Source organism: Sinocyclocheilus rhinocerous, unplaced genomic scaffold (assembly GCF_001515625.1).
Source record: "Sinocyclocheilus rhinocerous isolate Xijiao unplaced genomic scaffold, SAMN03320098_v1.1 scaffold795, whole genome shotgun sequence".
In the NCBI taxonomy this organism is placed as follows: domain Eukaryota; kingdom Metazoa; phylum Chordata; class Actinopteri; order Cypriniformes; family Cyprinidae; genus Sinocyclocheilus; species Sinocyclocheilus rhinocerous.
The window spans coordinates 514,944-534,473 of NW_015630361.1; the positions used below are offsets into that span (position 1 = coordinate 514,944).

At 33.0% G+C, this 19,530-nt stretch overlaps 1 protein-coding gene across 1 annotated transcript in view; it reads right to left on the minus strand.

Moving 5' to 3' along the window:
• Positions 1-1,631: 1,631 nt before the first annotated feature.
• The window catches only part of eya2 (EYA transcriptional coactivator and phosphatase 2), a 41,502-nt gene continuing 23,603 nt past the window's right edge, over positions 1,632-19,530 (minus strand). The window contains exons 7-15 of the mRNA XM_016552658.1: positions 19,114-19,253; positions 17,983-18,066; positions 14,596-14,685; positions 8,812-8,870; positions 7,224-7,384; positions 5,574-5,688; positions 4,176-4,297; positions 3,992-4,092; positions 1,632-3,077 (exon numbers count right to left, since the gene is read on the minus strand). Of these exons, the coding sequence (XP_016408144.1) occupies positions 2,997-3,077; positions 3,992-4,092; positions 4,176-4,297; positions 5,574-5,688; positions 7,224-7,384; positions 8,812-8,870; positions 14,596-14,685; positions 17,983-18,066; positions 19,114-19,253 (953 nt within the window). The 3' untranslated portion in view covers positions 1,632-2,996. The remainder of the gene's footprint in view (positions 3,078-3,991; positions 4,093-4,175; positions 4,298-5,573; positions 5,689-7,223; positions 7,385-8,811; positions 8,871-14,595; positions 14,686-17,982; positions 18,067-19,113; positions 19,254-19,530) is intronic.

Here is a 19,530-nt window from a genome sequence, read left to right on the forward strand (position 1 = left end):
GTACAAATACGCTAGGTAAACGAGTTATGTAAGATAATCCGATGTAATTGAGGTGAAGTTCCAGCAGGTGGCAGCAAAGCTTGTATTATAGCAGTTCATTGTCTCTTCTCCAGTAATTTTTCAGTTCACCCACTGTATGTGTGTAATAATATAATATAATATAATATAATATTTTTGCTACATATAATCACTTAATATTTGTATAGTATGTTTCCACTGGCCTGAACCTATTACTCCATGTCTCTATATATTGAAGTACTGATAAGACTAGATATAGACTGTCATAAACATACTCTGTGTTTATTGCTATGAGTCTTATTTTTTTTAAGTGTATTTTATCTGTTTAACTGTAAATCCCTGGACTACTGATGCAAGTAGGCGCTCTAACATGCATGTAGTCATACTATAGAAAATGTCTGTACCACATTTGACCCCACAATAAAAGAGAAACAAGTAGGAAATAGTGTTTTACACTATTACACACATATATGCACACACACACACAAATGAATGAATGAATGAATGAATGAGGCATTTATATAGCGCTTTATTGTGTATTGCTGTACACCCAAAGCGCTTTACAGTCACGAGGGAGTCTCTTCCTCAACCACCACCAGTGTACAGCATCCACTTGGATGATGCGACGGCAGCCACAGCACAATAGCGCCAGTGCGCTCACCACACACCAGCTACAGGTGGAGTGGAGAGAGAGATAGAGCCAGTCAAGTGGATGGGAATTATTAGGAGGCCATGATTGACAAGGGCCAGTGGCGGCAATTTGGCCACTCTTGCCAGTCTTAGGGCTTCAACAACTGAAAGCAAGGCAGTCTCGGTCGAATGTCCACTTCTGAAGCCAGATTGAGTGCTGTCCAGGAGGTTGTTCTGTGTGAGAAAGGCTGAGACTTGGTTGAACACAACTTGTTCAAGTGTTTTTGCAATGAAAGGAAGAAGGGAAGGTCTGTAGTTCTCTAAAAGAGTTGGGTTAAGAGTGGGTTTCTTAAGAAGTGGGGTTGTTGAGGGAAAAACACCAGTGTGAAGGGATGTGTTAACGATGTGAGTGAGTGCAGGTACAACGGCAGAATAAATGGCTTGAAGGAGATGATATGGAATAGGATCAAGCAGACAAGTAGTAGGATGATTGAAAAGGATGAGTTTAGAGACTTCTGCCTCAGAGAGTGGAGAGAAGGATGAAAACGAGTGTATGTTTGCTGGTAAGATGGATGGTCTTGACAGATTGTGGTGTGGAAAATTGGTGGTTTTACTGATGGTTTTAATTGTATTAATGAAGAATGTAAACTTTTAAAATGAAATATTTATATAAATTAAATAATATATAATTAAATATTACATTTATATAATAAATATTTAACTTTATTTGCCTTATAATTTAAAATTTGTGTTTAAATGCGCTTAATTTTTTATAGAAATGGCATTTAAGGATTTTTCAGTATTCAAAAAGGCATTGTTTTGTTTATGCAAAATACAATTTTATTTTCCTTTTGATTTTAGAGTGAAATTTGAGCTGGATATTTTTTTTGTGAGATTCATACCCTTAAAAAAGACTAAATAATAATTTTGCATTACTGTTTATGCCACTTAACATAAGGCAAAAGCTGCTTTAAGAAGGGAACTTGAGAATGAAATTAATTTATCTTTATTCTATTATAATAAGCCCAGAAATAATCAACAATAAAACCTTATATACAAATCATAGCGAAAAGAAGCGGTTGCGAAGAGCACATGCAGGTCAGAGCGGCACATACAGTACAGTACAGTATACAGTATATCAACTTCAGCAAAATAACAAATACACATCAGTAACAAACCACATGATGTTCAGGCAAACATCAGAGAGACAGGAAGAAAAGAAGTCAGAAACTCACAGGACACTGACATTCATAAGTTAATCATGTAATTTCTTTTAGTACCAGTAGCAGTATCATTCGCTACAATACTTTGGCTAATTTCATGGTTAGTTCACTTTTAAATCTATTCAGGGGTTTCCATTAAAATAAGTGGATTTGCAGTACTTTGTACTCAAAAAGTGAGGGGTTAGTTTTTCTGCAGTTTTAGTACAATATCTTCATTTTAATGCATTTTAATGTAGTTACCATATATTGAATTATTCTTTTTACGTATGGTGCAATATTCAATCAATTTGGTATGATATTGCAAGAAAAATCTCAGTTCTGATTACATAAAATGATCAAATCTTGTATTTTTTCTCTTCACTTATGAATTTGGTCTTTTTTTACAATGCTGTAAGAAATGTAAATCTTATTTTTGATGCTAAAATCTATTTTTACACCCCTTTCATCCTTAAAATGGGTTGTTTCAGAATGGCTATGTTCAGAAAACAATACTAACAAACATTACAGCATACTGCACACTTTACACTGTATACTGCTTAATATAAAAAATAGTACACATTATGCATTATGATAAACATTTCAAACAGTAGTTTGCTGCATTATTGTCACATGACTTCTAGTTTCATCTCAGAAATAAAAATAGTTATTTTGAATCTGTTTTTTTTGGGAATTGTTTTCATTTTTTGGCAGTCCAGAGATGAGCTGTGTAAAGTCAAGTCAAGTGCATTGCATTCTGGGATACCCATGTGTTGTGCTCCATTGTCATCTGGGTTTCTGCACAAACAAAATACACACTGTGCACAGTATATATACTGCATACTGCAGAAATAGTACGAGTAGTGTGATAGTATGTCATTCCGAACACAGGCTTTCTGAATCAGTCGCTGAAGGGTCTTTGTTTTCAGTGCAGTGCTGTTGTGAGGAAAGCGAGTGAATGAAAGAGCTGAGCCTCTCAGGTGGAGTGCGAGAAAGAGACAAAAGCGGTTTTCTTGGATTGATTTGAAGCAAACGTTTCCAGTAAGATTGCTGCTCCCTGCTGATTGGTCCTGCAGTTCTTGGCTGGGTCATGTGATCCCTATGGACCACACATGGGGGGGGAGACAGCAGACGAACAGATGCTGCCCTCTAGAGGTAATCCAGCTCAAGTGCGTGACTCAACGCCTCCAGATCCGCCCGGCACGTCACTCTCCAGAACGGCATGTTCTTCTGCAGGACATCACAAAGTAACATTACAATTTAATTGTAATGATACCTAGCAGTAGCTGATATTACAGAAAAAGTAACCATTTAATGGCACAGTCATATGTCATATGACTGTGTCATATATGTTTGATATATATATGTCAATGTCATATATGTTTATGCATGCATGCATGCATGTATGTATGTAAAGGTTTCTCCCCCTTTTTAAATACCTTTTTTTAAAAACTGTCTGAAAAGTATTTTGAGGATAAAAATTTGGATATATTTGAAAGGATAAGGCCTTTAATACATAATTTTGTTTGTTTAAATGCATTTTAATATTAAAAAACACTTGATTAGTATTGCGATTATAAATGATAATAATAATAAAAACGATTATAAAATAAAAGTATCTTTTTTTAATATAAATATATAGATATTTAAATATTATAAAATATTTTTTTATAAAAACTGAATATTAAAATTAATTCTAATATGAATTATATTTACATATTTTTAATAATATAACTTATTATAAAATACTATGATAATATAAATGAACAATGCACAATTTCTTTTAATATTTTCAAATATATTTCAAATATTTATTATTATAAAGACAATAATATTGAATAGTATAACAATCTATTGAACTATAATTAAAAATGTAATTTTTTTTAAATAATATAAAAGCTAATAAAAGTGACTGAATTATAAAATAAAACTAGTATTATTACAAATATAAATATATCATGTTTAATATTTTAATAATATATAGATCTTTATTCTTTTTTAAATGTATACTGGATTTTTTTTGTTGTTGCCCAAAACAGTATGCATTCACTTAGCCTTTGTTAATAAAAAGAGGCCATGTTTCTTTTTACAATCCCATACTACAGTACTCATTCAGCATGTGTTTTGCCATTAATCCTTCATACCTTCTTGGCGACCGTCTCCTCCTCAACTCCATCCCCTACAACCACATACACGGCTCTGCGGCCGAACCTCTGGGTCACGCGCTCAAAGCAGCTTTCTTTACCTAGAACAGGCACACGACGTTAACAATTCTGTTTCTAGATCAGGAAAACTTTCTGAAATGCAGCGTTTGAAGAGGCGGCCAACCTGTTTTGGTGGCACTGTAGATGTTCTCGATGGGAAAAGCTCCTCCAAGCCCATAGAGAAGTACTTTGGAGAGCGCTGGAATCAGCTGCGTGGTGGTGACCATCACGTTCACACAGTTCGGTCTGTGAGAGGGAACATATGTAAGTAACTCATTCACAAAAATGAAGGACTCTTAAAGGAATACTGCAGTCATAAATACAAATCTGGTCTGTATTTAGTTGAGCTGTTTCTCTGTAAAAACATACAGATTTAGAGCTTTGATGGAGGGGAAGATTTTAGAGAAAAAAAGGCTTCATTTGCATTTATTTCTTATGGAAGCTTATTTTAGCCATGGAATAAAAAAAAAAAGAATTGTGAGATACAAACTCAATTGTGAAATATAATCTAAGAATTGTGAAATAAAGTCATAACTGCAAAAAATAAACTCAATATTAACTCACAATTACAAGATATAAATTCAGAATTGCAAAATATAAACTCATAATTGTGAAATACAATCTCAATTGTGAAACATAACTCATATTTGCAAAATATAATCTCATAATTGTGAAAATTAACTCATAATTACAAGACATAACAATTGCGAAATATAACTCATAACTGCAAAATATAATCTCATAATTGTGAAATATAACTCAGTCACAAAATATAAACTCATAATTGCAAGATATACAGTAATCTCATATTTGTGAAATATAACTAATAATTGCGAGACATGAACATAATTGCAAGATATAATCTCATAATTGCGAAATATAAACTCATAATTGCAAAATCCAAATTGGGAGATGTAAACTTGCAATTGCAATAAATAAAATAAAAATGAGTATTGCAAAAAAAAAAAGTTGCAATTATCTACATTTTTTATTCCATTGGGGAAAACAAAAAACAGAATTATAAGATGTAACCTTAGATTAAAAAAAAAAAAAAGGCAGATTTGTTATGATTTGTATTATTTGATTATTCTGTGGTGAAAATAAACTTCCATAGTTTCTATCGTATGGCTTCAGAGCACTGTTCATATGGACTACATTTATGATGGCTTTTCGTTCTTTTTGGATCTTGACAGGTTCTGGTCACTACATAGATTTCATTGAAAAGCAGCTCAGATGTTCTGCTAAACCTCACTTTCATGTTAAATAAGTAAAATAAGTCATGAGACAGAAATATGTTGTGCTATTAATCATCATCTGTCAGTGTCATCAATCTTTGCTTGCCAAAACCTATTATGTTTGAGTGACACAAAACTGCTGTAAAGTAAGTCTATTGTTAAAGGAATATTCCAGGTTCAGTATCTGTGGCACGCTGTGGATTACCACAGACGCTAGTTTCTGCTCTTGAACTCTTGTTTATTTAAGCTGGAATATTGCTGTGTTATCGTATGTGTGCTGTGCTCACCTGGAGTTGATGAGAGCGAGAGCTTTGAGTGCCTGCGTCAGCCACAGATCCGTCAAAACCTCCATCTCCCGCCTCAGCTGAAGCCACTCTTCCCGCTTCGGACTGCCCAGCAAACCTGCAAAACAACAGCAACCACGAACCATTCACAAAACCCATTCAAGATCCAGCTGATCATCACACTGAAGATTCATGCATGAAACCAATTAATGAATGTGGCTTCTGAGAATCCAAAAATGACAGTAAGAAATGTCACCAACTGGCCATGACTTATAGTGATTTTACAGGGTTGTTTGGCACGGAGCGAACTAAGTGGAGTGCGTAAAAACATCTTAAAACCAGTGTAACACATGCTGCTTTTATAACCACAACAATAAAATGTACAATTAATTATTTGTTTTTTTCTAAATAATTTAATATTAAATAATATTTCATAAGAATTTCTTGAACTACAGGCACTTTTATGTTCCAGTGTTTGTTTGTTTGTTCTAATTAAAACAAGAAAAAAGTTAAAAAAAATTCTAATATGATGTACAACAAATAATTTGGTTTATTCTGACTATTGTAATATTAAATCATATTTAATAATCATTGAACTACAGGCACTTTTATGTTCCAGTGTTTGTTTGTTTGTTCTAATTAAAACAAGAAAAAAGTTAAAAAAAATTCTAATATGATGTACAACAAATAATTTGGTTTATTCTGACTATTGTAATATTAAATCATATTTAATAATCATTGAACTACAGGCACTTTTATGTTCCAGTGTTTGTTTGTTTATTTGTTCTAATTAAAACAAGAAAAAAGTCAAAAATGTTTCTAGTATCATATACAACAAATAATTTGGTTTATTCTGACTATTTTTATATTAAATCATATTTAATAATCATTTCTTGAACTACAGGCACTTTTATGTTCCCTTTTTTAATTTCAAGAAAAAATCATTTATTCTTTTAATAAATTTAATTTATTTATTCATTTATTTTTACTTCATTTCAAAGAACTGAAAATCCATAATAAATATTATTTTCTTTTACAGTTTTACCTATTACATATTTAATGTATTTAGAACGTCACAAACTACAACTGTCCAAATACATTTTTTACTTGTCTGTATTTATTTTCATAAAATCCCACAGGGCCAAAGGTAGCCAATAGCTGAAACGTCCAATTCATACAGTATTTAAATAAATAAATGTACTTAAATATTACACAAACATATGTATTGCATATCTAAATAAAAATGTATATTAATATTCATTATAATTAATTAATCAATTAATTACATTGCTCTCATCAACAATAAAATGCTATTAAAATATTACTTGCTGCAAGAATTGTTGCAATATTATTTCTTGTTACGGTCAACAACAATAATAATATTATTACTATATTATTACTTTATATCTGTTAATAGTTCTTCAGTCTAACTGTACAGTGTTTACAGTTGATGTGTTAATATAGAAGTAAACTGACATGCGGCTACAGCTGTGTGTACTTCAGCTCTTTTACAACGGCTTCCAGCATGATTTGACCAATCAGATTGGAGAACAGGATCTATCTGTTGTGTACTAGTCATATCTGGCCCTAATTCTGCTTGTACTCATAGCTGTGAAAGCAGGGGTGTGGAATGCTGCGGGGTTCTCTTCTCACCTCCTACATTGTTCTTGTAGGTGTTGTAGATCTCTTTGACTCTGCGGTAGCGGAAGGCAAGTTTCCTCATCCAGTCGACCCCGCCGTGAACACCTGAGCCCAAGCAGAGCGTGCCTCCACCTGCTGGGCTCTGGAAGCCATCCGTGCCAAAGTTATACGTGCTGCAAGTACAGACACACACACACACACACACACACGGTCAGCTTCAGATCCGCTCCACACCTTCTGACATGCTCCTAAAAGTCTGATTAATGTCCATCGTAAAATGTCTGGAAGCAGAGAGAGAGTCTGCCTACAAACTCTGATAAGAAACTATAATGTTTGATAACCAGTGTGTCAGCATGCCGTTATATTAAAGATTATAGCTCACCTAAAAATTAAAATTGTGCCATAATTTATTCATCCTCTTGTCATTCCATAAAAGGAGATTCGATAAAAAAAAATGTCCCTGCTTCTTTTTTCATATAGCATCAATTCATATTCAGTAAGAAAATAAATAAATAAATAGGAATCTGTAAATTAAAACAAAAAAAAATTAAAGATTTTAAAATAAATTAAATAATAGGATGTTTACATAATTTAATATGTTTACAGATATTTACATCATTTAAATCATGTAATAATTTTTGGAGTGATTTTGCACTTAAAAATATTGCTGCTTTTTTTCACAAATTGAAAAATAAAATCAATAAATTGAAATAAGATATTTTCAGTAAAACCAATTAAAAATTAAAAAATAAACTGAGTTTTTTATTTAAAAAAGAATCCTGCAGATATTTATATATATATATATATATATATATATAGCATCAGTTCATAACTAAATAACTAATAAAGTGGGGAAAAAAGTCAGTACATTTCAGTAAAAAAATCAATAAAATAATTTAAAATAAATTGAAATAACATATATTTAATAAAACATAGATTGCTTTTAGGGTACTTTTTGGAATATTTTTGTACTTTTGGAGCTTTGAAAAAATATTCCTGTTGCTTTTTCATATAGGATCAGTTCATAGTAAATAAATAAACTGAATAAATAAATAAATAATTTAAAATAAAACATTTACAAAATCATATAGACTGCTTTTATAGTACATTTTCTGAGTATTTTTTTCCTTTTCGAACTTTAAAAATATTCCTGTTGCTTTTTCATATAGGATCAGTTCATAGTAATTAATTTTAAAAAATGAAACAAAAATAATTTTTCAGTAAAAATCAATAAAAGATTTAAAAAAAAAAAGGATGTTCACTCAATTATATAGACTGCTTTTATGGTACTTTTTTGGAGTATTAATATGGGTTTGGAATAAAAGGGTGAGTAAATAATGACAGAAATGTAATTTTCAGAGGACTGTTCATTTAATAACTCCGTAGACGTGCTCTTAAATGTGTGATTAATGTCCATCGTAAAACGTCTGGAAGCAGAGCGAAGGCTTGCCTCAAAACTATGATAAAAACCAACAACGTTTAATACTCAATATGTCAGCAGCATGAAGTACAGGATCCCTTTACGGCCCATAATATCTGTTTTATTGGAAATGCTCATATTGTTGCTCGCTGTGCTAGATGAAGGAAAGTCATACTCTACCTCAAGTCCTGCCCATTGTCATCCGAGGCCACATCATCGATGTGAACTTGGTCACATTCCTGGGAAATGAAAGGAAAGCAGATACGCATGAGGCGGATATACGTTACAGCCGTGTAAAGTGATGTACTGTGTATAGACAGGTTCACCCGCCGCCGAGCCTCGGGGAACGATGGTGAGAGCGAGAGTGAAATATTAAAAAAGACAAACAACAAAAAAGCAAAACCAGGCCACCGCGACCCAAGACATCCAGGCGCCTTTAACGCTGGAGGGTTAAAGATGGTAACACCATCTAAACCCGATATTGGACGTTAATTAACGCTTTTGTCTTGGCTGGGTTTGTGCGTATGGCTGCCAATATACACGAATTACTCCAGATCATTATCTAGCGTGCTTCTCCTTGCTGTTTTAGCAACACTTGCAAATTTGATAAAAATTTGGATTCGAATTCGCAGAAACAATTTCTCAGCCTTCAGCACTGGCAAAACACATTCATGCTCTAACTATTGTTTTTCATATTTTCACAGATATGACTCAACACATCATGTTTATCTTAATAATCTCATGTTGCCGACCTCCCACTGACTTCTGTTGTTCTTAAATGACTGTAATTATAACTAGATTTTTCTCATTTGTGACCCTGGAGCACAAAAGCAGTCATAAGTAGCAAAAGCCAAAAATACATTGTATGGGTCAAAATGATCAATTTTTCTTTTATGCCAAAAATCATTAGGATATTAAATAAAGATCATGTTCCATGAAGATATTTTGTAAATGTCCTACTGTAAATATATAAAAACGTCATTTTTGATTAGTAATATGCATTGCTAAGAACTTCATTTGGACAACTTTAAAGCTGATTTTCTCAATATTTAGATTTTTTTGTACCCTCAGATTCTAGATTTTCAAATAGTTGCATCTCAGCCAAATATTGTCCTATCCTAACAAACCATACATCAATGGAAAGCTTATTTATTCAGCTTTCATGTGTAAATTTAAAAAAATTGACCCTTATGACTGGTTTTGTGGTCCAAGGTCACATTTTTCTCGTCTTTTTTTAAATAGAACTAGACTTTCACATATACTATATACTGCATATTTCTATATACACTGCTTTTTTTAGTAGAAGTAGACTTTCATTGTGTTTTTTTTTTTTCAGGATTTTTGATTAATAAAGTTCAAAAGAAACATTTGGAGCATTTATTTGAAATATAATTTTTTTTTTAAAAACATTATAAATATCTTTGGTATCAATTTACAGTGTCCTTGCTGAATAATAATTAATTTATAAAAAAAAAATAAACAGTTTCATTGTAACTATTTTGCTACTCTGATATCTTCTCTACCAAACATTAATTTAATGGAGTGTATTTACACTAAGTGCAAATAGGCCGTCTTGTTGGCAGAGGCTATTTACACTAACTCCGCCCACCAACGTGTGATTGATCTAGTCAACACAACAAAAGATGACTTGAATGTTTCCAATGATGAATGTTTTCCATCTTAGAAACATTGCCAAGTTACGAAACATGTTACCTGTTTCTGATGCAGAAAAGCTAGTTCATGCATTCATGACCTCTAGACTGGACTATTGTAATGCACTGCTAGCTGGTTGTCCTGCATCTGAACACATCATTTTTTGCTTAGTTGGAGCAGCAGCTACACTAATTTTTCTCTATTGCCTTCTAACTGTTTCTACTAGCAATTACACAAGCTTCAGTCTGGATCCAGCCCTTACAAAGACCTGAGACGACCGAACACCTGAGAAGAGATGATGCCAACCCTCAGACAACATACAAAACTACCAAATATTGCATTACATGACATTAACTAACTGCCATATGGACATCAACTTGAGATAGTCACCACTGATAAGCTACCACTAAATATAATGTAGAAACTTTCTGTAAAGCTGCTTTGCAACGATTTGCATCGTGAAAAGCGCTATACAAATAAACTTGAATTGAATTGAATGACTGGTAATCATCAGCTCCGGTGGTGTAGATGTTAAAGCGCGGACCGTAGTCTTTTTGAAACGATCGACCCGAGTTCTAACCTGCCTTTCGCCGAACTTTTTTCCTCTCTATCCAAATCTCACATCACATCGGAACGGCATTTCTTTTCAATAAAAATTAAGGAAATAATTGAAAAGTTGAAAATAATGTATCGGGTACACTCTTAAATATAAAGGTGCTTCACAATGCCATAGAATAACCGTTTTGTCTAAATGGTTCCATAAAGAACCTTTAACATCTGAAGAACCTTTACGTTTCACAAAAGCTTCTTTGTGGCGAAAGAAGGTTCTTCAGATTACAAAAAGGTAAGAAAGAGATGGTTCTTTAAAGAACCTTTGACTGAATGGTTCTTTGTGAAACCAAAAATGGTTCTTCTATGGCATCGCTGTGAAGAACCTTTTGAAGCACCTTTATTATTAAGAGTGTAGGTGTAGGGAGGGCTTTATTGTACCAATAAGGTGGCATCCATTTAATAATTTGAATTAATATTACAATTTACACTCAAAATACATTATTATTGCGTTCTGTTTTATAATGTACTACAATACTGAGGTGCAGATAATTGCCACTATTTGCAATAAGTTGTATAAATAGCAGAAAATCCTACTATTTTAACAGTGTAAATAGAATCTTAGAAGCTGCCTTAATTAAATTTTTCTCATAAAATATGTTTCTAGTAATTTAAAACGATTGCAATAATAAAACTACATCAATAAAAGATATATATTTATTTGAGGTTGAATTTTTTTTAACATTATAAATGTATTTGGTAACACTTTTAACCACTTTATTATAACTATTTATATTTTAATAGTTTCATTATAACTATTCTGCTACTCAGATACATTCTCTACCAAACATTAATTTTTCTCAGAATATTTCTAGTAAAAATAAATTATTAAACAATTCCAATAATAAAATAATTCCATTGCTTTTTGTTGTTGTTGTTGTTGTTTTGTTAATGCTTGACAGACGTGGTCACTCTTGAACTATTCTGCTACTCTCTACCAAACATTAATTAATTTTTTCTGATTAATTAAAGCATTAAATGACCAAGTTAGGCCATTAATCACATGCATTTCTAAGCTGTTGACCCCTGTGCGGTTATTTTGCCGGCGGCAGCTTTCTGTTCCCCAGCTGACACGTTTGAATAGACTGAACTCTCAGTGTTTGAATGCTGAATGATGCCTTGCACTATTTGAGTGCAATTACAGGGAAAACAGAACAAGAGGGAAGGGGGCCGTCATTAAAACCTGCTCAAGAAATAATGGTGTGTGTGCCCTCCTCCCCTGGGCTGTTGTTCCTCCCCGGGACAAATTTTCTTTTCAGTGGCAGCCACACACCCCTAATTAAGACCTCAGATGCTGTCAGGATTTCTGCTGCACCTCCTCGAAAGCTTTTAGAGAATCTAATCCCTCCTTTCTTCATGCAGAGGGCAAACTGAGGTCTTTCACACACTGACTCTGCATTACTGTCAGGTCATGGACTGTTGAACAAACACACATAAACAGCTCTAAATTCACTTTTTAAATAAATAATACATATTTCTTATCAGCCATGAATACGTGTTTTGCCTTATATACCCTACTTTTTTAGAAGTTTGGAGCCGGTAAGCTTTTGTAATGTTTTTGAACGAAGTCTCTTCTGCTCATCAAGGTTGTATTTATTTGATCAGTAATACTGTAAAAACATTGATTTATTATTACAATTTAATATAATTGTTTTCTATGTGAATGTATTGTAAAATGTAATTGATTCCTGTGATGCGCAGCTGAATTTTCAGCATCATTACTCCAGTCTACAGTGTCACATGATCTTCAGATATCATTCTAATATGCTGATTTGCTGCTCAAGAAACATTTCTGATTATTATCAATGTTTAAAACAGTTTTGCGGCTTCACGTTTTTTTTGTGGAAACTGTGATACGTTTTATTTTTCAGGATTCTTTGATGAATATAAAGTTCAGAAGGACAGCATTTATTTGAAATAGAAATCTTGTATAGCATTATAAATATCCCTAGTGTCACTTTTGATCAAATTAATGCATGCTTGCTGAATAAAATTACACAATTCTTTTTTTGAAAACCTTTAAATAGTAATGTACATATTTTAAGTAGTCTTTATGATGAATTATTTAGCTGTTTCTTTGCATAATTGTGACAAACAGAAAAAGCCAGTTTCTGCAGCTGTCACAAAAACATGAAGACACATCATGATTTCTTCCTCATATTTTAGGAGTTCTACTGGAGAATCTGAGAGGTGAAGATTCCTACCAATAAGAGAAGTTTGTTATGTGGCTCTATAGATTACTTGATTCTGATTGGCCAGTTGCAACATTCTGCAGTAAATGTTTTATTTATGAATTGACATGGGACATTTGTGCTAGTTTCGTGTCTCATATCTATGGAAGCTTTTTTCTGCCAAGGAATTTTAAAAAAAGTAAATATGAGTTTATATCTCACAACTGACTGTTCGAGAAAAACCTGCCCTTCTTAGTTATTGTTGCTATGTCCGACAAGCCATTCCGCTCTCACATTACACATCATGTTCTCACGCAGTAAAAAATACATCACGGAGCAAAGAGGAAACTGACAACATGCAGACAGACAAGACAGAGCACGTTACTTCTGGTATGAAACAAGATCTCAGCTTTCAAATTTTTACGAAATTCAAACAATAAATTCAGTTTTGTGGCTCTTTAATGTGTAAAGCGGTACACTTGAACCAAACGTCTTTTCATATTTAGCTGAAGCATGAAATGAACATGAATGAACATCAGAACTTATTTTATTTCAACCACAGAAAGACGTCAACACACAATATTCTTCAAGTTCAAGTCCACCGAAGTTAATCTACTCTCCTGTCTGATTTGTTTGTTGGGCAAGATGGCGGATTCGGCATTATGATTGGTCAGATCGCCTGTCAATCAAGCTCTTTGTGAACGGTCAATTCAGACCTTTTTCTCAGAATTGCGAGTTATAAAGGTATAAACTTTTTTTTTTTTTTATCAGAATTTTCACCTTTTTTCCTTTTTTCCCCTCAAAATCGTGAGTTTATAAAAGGTTGCAATTTGCAATTCTGAGAAAAAGTTTATCTCTCACAATTTTGACTTTTTTTTTCAAAAGTCAATTCAAGAGTTCAATTCTGTTTTTTAATGCCACTGAAAAAGTGCATGGCAGTTAATTACAAGTTTTTATCTCACAATTAAGACTTTATTTTTTTTTTTATATGAGAATGTTGCAAATGAGTTGAGTTGCAATTCTATATTTTTTTTCTGAGAATTATGAGAAAATAAGATAATTACCTTTTTTATTTTTATTTTTTTTTATCCCAAGCTTCCATACATGCATATACATATCACTCTGCTCTCTCTTTCTTCTTACAATATAAACTAATTTATCTGTATTTTTATAATTAACACCATTTTTTGTGATTGTTTATATATACATCTAATGCTGAAGTCCAAAAAAGAGTGTTTGGCATTAAATGAAAAAAAAAAGTGATTTTGTTGATTCTGATGTTTGGCTCACCTCCAGGTCGTTGAAAAACAGACGTGAATCTGCCAAGTTGAAGATCATCTCCTCCATCCACAAGCCCAGAGACACAGCCTTGCCATCTTCTTACAATATAAACTAATTTATCTGTATTTTTATAATTAACACCATTTTTTGTGATTGTTTATATATACATCTAATGCTGAAGTCCAAAAAAGGGTGTTTGGCATTAAATGAAAAAAAAAAGTGATTTTGTTGATTCTGATGTTTGGCTCACCTCCAGGTCGTTGAAAAACAGACGTGAATCTGCCAAGTTGAAGATCATCTCCTCCATCCACAAGCCCAGAGACACAGCCTTGCCAGAGTCCTGGATCAAAACACAGAAAGCACATCAAATTAGTTTTCATACCTGGTTTGTGACAGGTGATGATTGCATTATCTCAGTCGGAGAGGGAGCGTGTGGTGCAACAGGTTTTTGTCCAACAAGAATGCTGATCACTCAGCGCAGTCACTGTGCTTTCAGTCAGAAGCGTGTCAAACTACTTCTCTTTCTCTTGTTTTCTCTTCATGTTGTAGGTGAAGCTAACATAAGCTAAGGCATTGTGTGCTCCCGTTCCATGCAAGCTGCGTAACTAGCCGCTAACTCCTCCGTTTGGCAGCGGATCAAGCTGCAGGTGTCAGCCAGAGGTTAGTGTCAGATTAACCGCAAAACAGCTCTTCCTCTACACCTAATCATTGTGCTTTAATTAAGATAATAAGCTTTAATCTGCCGTCATGAATGGACGCCTTTATTACAGGTGGCAGTCAAACACAGAATAATAGATGTACCACTTTAGAATTACGACTGATGGGTTTTTAGGAAGGACTGTAATGAAGTTACGACATATGCTATTTAAAAAAGATAAGGGGGGGGGTCCTGCATCCAAATGCAATCCAAAATGCATTTGTAAATATATGATGCATTTGTAAATATATGTAAATATATGATGAAATTACAGCTATAGCTATAATTAGCTATATATATTTCTTATTATAAAAATATTGAGTTAATAATTTTGTATATTTTCATGATATATTTTGGTGATTTGTTTGTTTAAAATAAAATAAAAAATATTATATTTATATTTATACTTGAGCTCATACATAAATGTACCATCAGAACAATGGGAAAATATTCTGCCCACTGGTCACTCTTTTGCGACTAACTTTCTCACATGAGCGCATAATTTGGTCGCAGTTTTTTTTTTCTACAACATGGTATTAATCAATGCATGCTGATGAACTTTTATCATAGTTTATAGTTATATGGTAATGAGGGTTCAACATTCCACCCGTTCTTTTTCATCATTATCATGTGTGACCCTGGACCACAAAACCAGTCATAAGGGTCAATTTCTTGAAATTGAGATTTCTACATCATCTGAAAGCTGAATAAATAATCTTTCCATTGATGTATGGTTTGTTACGATAGGACAATATTTGGCCGAGATACGCACTTTCACTTTCGAATTTGCGATCTTGGTGTCACGTTTTACAAAAAAAAAATAATTGTCTGTTTTGCTTATATCTATACACCTTTCACTTTTTAGGACTAAAACAAAAGATGGATTCATTGTTATTCTTAATTAAAAAGCACAACAACAATAAAACAGTAAGCTATATTGACAAACTAGCTTACATATCGTTTATTAACAAAAACGAATAAGACGAGGCATGACATACATGCTATATTATATACCAACTAATAAATTACAGAATGTTTAGAAAACACTGAGGAATCACATAAATAAAAAACAAAAACAGTAAAGAAAGCCTCCATAGCGTAAAGATAACAAGCTTTTCAAAACGAAAACAAAAAGAAAAGTAAAACTAAACTGTGTTTAAAAAACACATTAGCGTAAACGGGTGTCTTTCATCACCCTGAGAGGTTCTGTATTCAGTAGGTCGAGTCTTGCTTTTGGCCAATCAGCACAAACAGGCTGTTTACAGTGATGAGCTTATGGCTTTGACATAAAGTGCATATAAAAAAGTGTGTTAAATATCCTGTTACTTAAAGATGCGAAATCCGAGCCAACGCAATCGCGGCTCTTTGTCTTGACCGTAAGCGGCCTTGTCATGACACACATCAAACTTGTTCCTATTTAACTCCAGCCCAATTTCAGTTTCATATGGATGTTTTCTTTGATTTGCTATCTCCAGTGGATTCCTGCCGCAGTACTAAGCTACTCTGGAGTCTTTTTCCTGGATCTGAAATTAGACACATTAGTCACGGCAACATTTCTGCAGTTCTCAAAAAGATCTGCGCGCTCGAGACGGCCAGGCGTTTCTCAGAGTCTCTTATGTGCCACGTCAAATCCGCAAGGGATCGTGGGAATTCAAAATAGACTGCGGGCCAAGAAAAAGAAACATGACCATTGTTTCCTCATCAGCTGCCTGGAGATTGCGTAGAAGTTCATGAGCTGTCAATCAAACCAGAGCGGCCAAATAACAAGTCTGGAGCCGAAGGAGCGTCATTATATCTTTCACTGTTCATTTAGTTCTTCCGCATTTACTGTCTGCGGACGACGTTACTCTGAAACAGCTGTGGAACATATTTATTTATTATGAAAAAGAGATCATGAGGGACTTTTGTTGCTGCTAACTTTTAGGCCTTTAAATGGATTAAAATCAACCAAATGTGATTTGTACGCATTTACATTTTTGCTGAAATTTATTCTGCTGTATATATGATATATAAACCAGCATTCAAAAATTAAGTGATGGTAAGATTAATATTTCTATTCAGTAAGGATGCATTAAAGTGATCAAAAAAGTCAGTAAAGACTGTTTCAAATAAATGCTGTTCTTTAAAAATGTCTAATTTTCAAAAATCCTGAAAAATACAATGCATCACGGTTTTCACAAAAATATGAAGCAGCACAACTGTTTTCTTAATAATAATCAGAAATGTTTCTAGAGCAGGAAATCAGTATATTAGAATGATTTCTGAAGAATCATGTGACACTGAAGACTGGAGTAATGATGCTGAAAATTCAGCTTTGATCACAGAAATAAATTACACTTTAAAATATATTCACATATAAACTAGCTTCTTTATATAATATTTTACTGTTTTTACTGTATTTGTGATCAAATAAATGCAACCTTGGTAAGCATAAGATACTTTAAAAACATTAAAAAGCTTACTGACCCCAAACTTTTGAATAGTATTGTACATAAGGTGAAATACAGATTCCTGAGTAATATATATATATTGTATTAAATATATATATATAACTAACATATATACATACACACACACACACATATAAATATATATATATATATATATGTATATGTATATGTATGTATAACTTAAATATATATATTACCAATTTACCAAAATAGCATATATATTAATAACAACTAAATTATATATATATATATATAATTTAGTTGTTATTAATATATATGCTATTTTGGTTTGAATTTAAAACTATATTGTGGTTTATACTGTTATTGTTAAATAGAATTACACATACCACATTAAAGATTTAATACAAATACAAAATGTAAATTTAAATGTAAATGAAAAAGAAAACGTAAATAAATAAACCTGAGTTTTGTCTTCCAAAACTAAAGCAGTGTGAAGTTAAGTTGTGTAAGTGGGAGAACTGGTTTGTACCTTGCCGAAGCGTGTGGAAAATGTCCCCGTCAGGAGCGAGTGGAAAATAATGATGGTCTCATCCAGGTCCCAAATAAACACTCTCTACACACACACACACACACACACACACGATGAGCATGAGCACAAATATAATCTGCTTACTCATCAAGAAAGGTATTTACTACAAAACACTGCATATTATCTCAGTGCTGTGTTTATGATAATAATTGCTGATAATCTTAGTCGGTTCAGCCTCATTTCACAGCTTATGGGCAGACAAACAAACGCTCTGTATCCATTGTTCATAAACATTTTACAGTTTTATTTGTCTGGTAATCAAATACCCATATCAATATTTTAATATACAACATTGAGAAATAAATGCAATAGATTCAATGGAGCAAAGAATACATAAATTAATCATTTTACTTCAGTCATTTTACCTTTTGTTCAAACCTGTATGACTTATGATGAGTTAGCAGAGTTTTGAAACTTTTATTGCCCTTATTTGTTTATTGTATGAAGAAGATTAACTTGGACATTCTGCTAAAAATCCATTCGAAAGAATGAAACTCATACAGGTTTGGAGCAACATAAGGGTGAATAAATGATGACAAAATGTTCATTTTGGGTGAACTATCTGTTTAAACTAGTGCTGTCAAACAATTAATCGCAGCCAAAATAAAAGTTTTTGTTTACATACTATATGTATGTGTACTGTGTTTATTTATTATGTATATATAAATACACACACATACAGTATATACAGTATTTTGAAAATATTTACATGTACATGCATTTATATTATTATATTTTATATTATATATTAATATATTTAATATATAAACAGCATATTTTTCTTAAATATACTGTATACATGCACATGTTTGTATTTATATATGCATAATAAATATACACAGTACACGCTCATATATTATGTAAACAAAAACTTTTATTTTGGATGCGATTAATCATTTGACAGCACTAGTTTAAACTCATTGTCTATTCCTGTGAGTGTTGAATGAGGTTGTTGCCAGACATCATTGCACAACTCTGGGTTGGATGTGAGAGTAATCCCTGCGGTCCGGAGCACAGGAATGTTAATGAAAGGTGTTGTGTCAGGGACGCCGTGAAGGCCAGCGTCTGTACCTCAATCTCAGAGTCCAGAGGGGGGACGGGGTCATTGGCCCTCTTCCTGCCTCTCAGCTTCCCATCTGAGCTGCGTCTCGCTGGAGCGCCTTCCTGCTCCTTTCCTGGAGTCGGAGGACTCGTGGGAGCGTGGTACTCTGCTGTTACACACACACACACACACGAGCATGTGATGACATGTCATATACATACAGACATACAACCAAATATCTCAATACCAAAGCAAATAGTCCTGAAAGTTTCAAGTTAGCACTATTATATTAAATACTTAAGTACATCACACATAATAAGTCATATACTGTACAAAAAGAGACTATTTTTAAAATATAGCATAATTTGGTTACTTTAATGTTTTGTAGTATCTTTGTAACATTGAAACTTCCTTTGTTTTATACTACTATAAATTAAGTATATAGA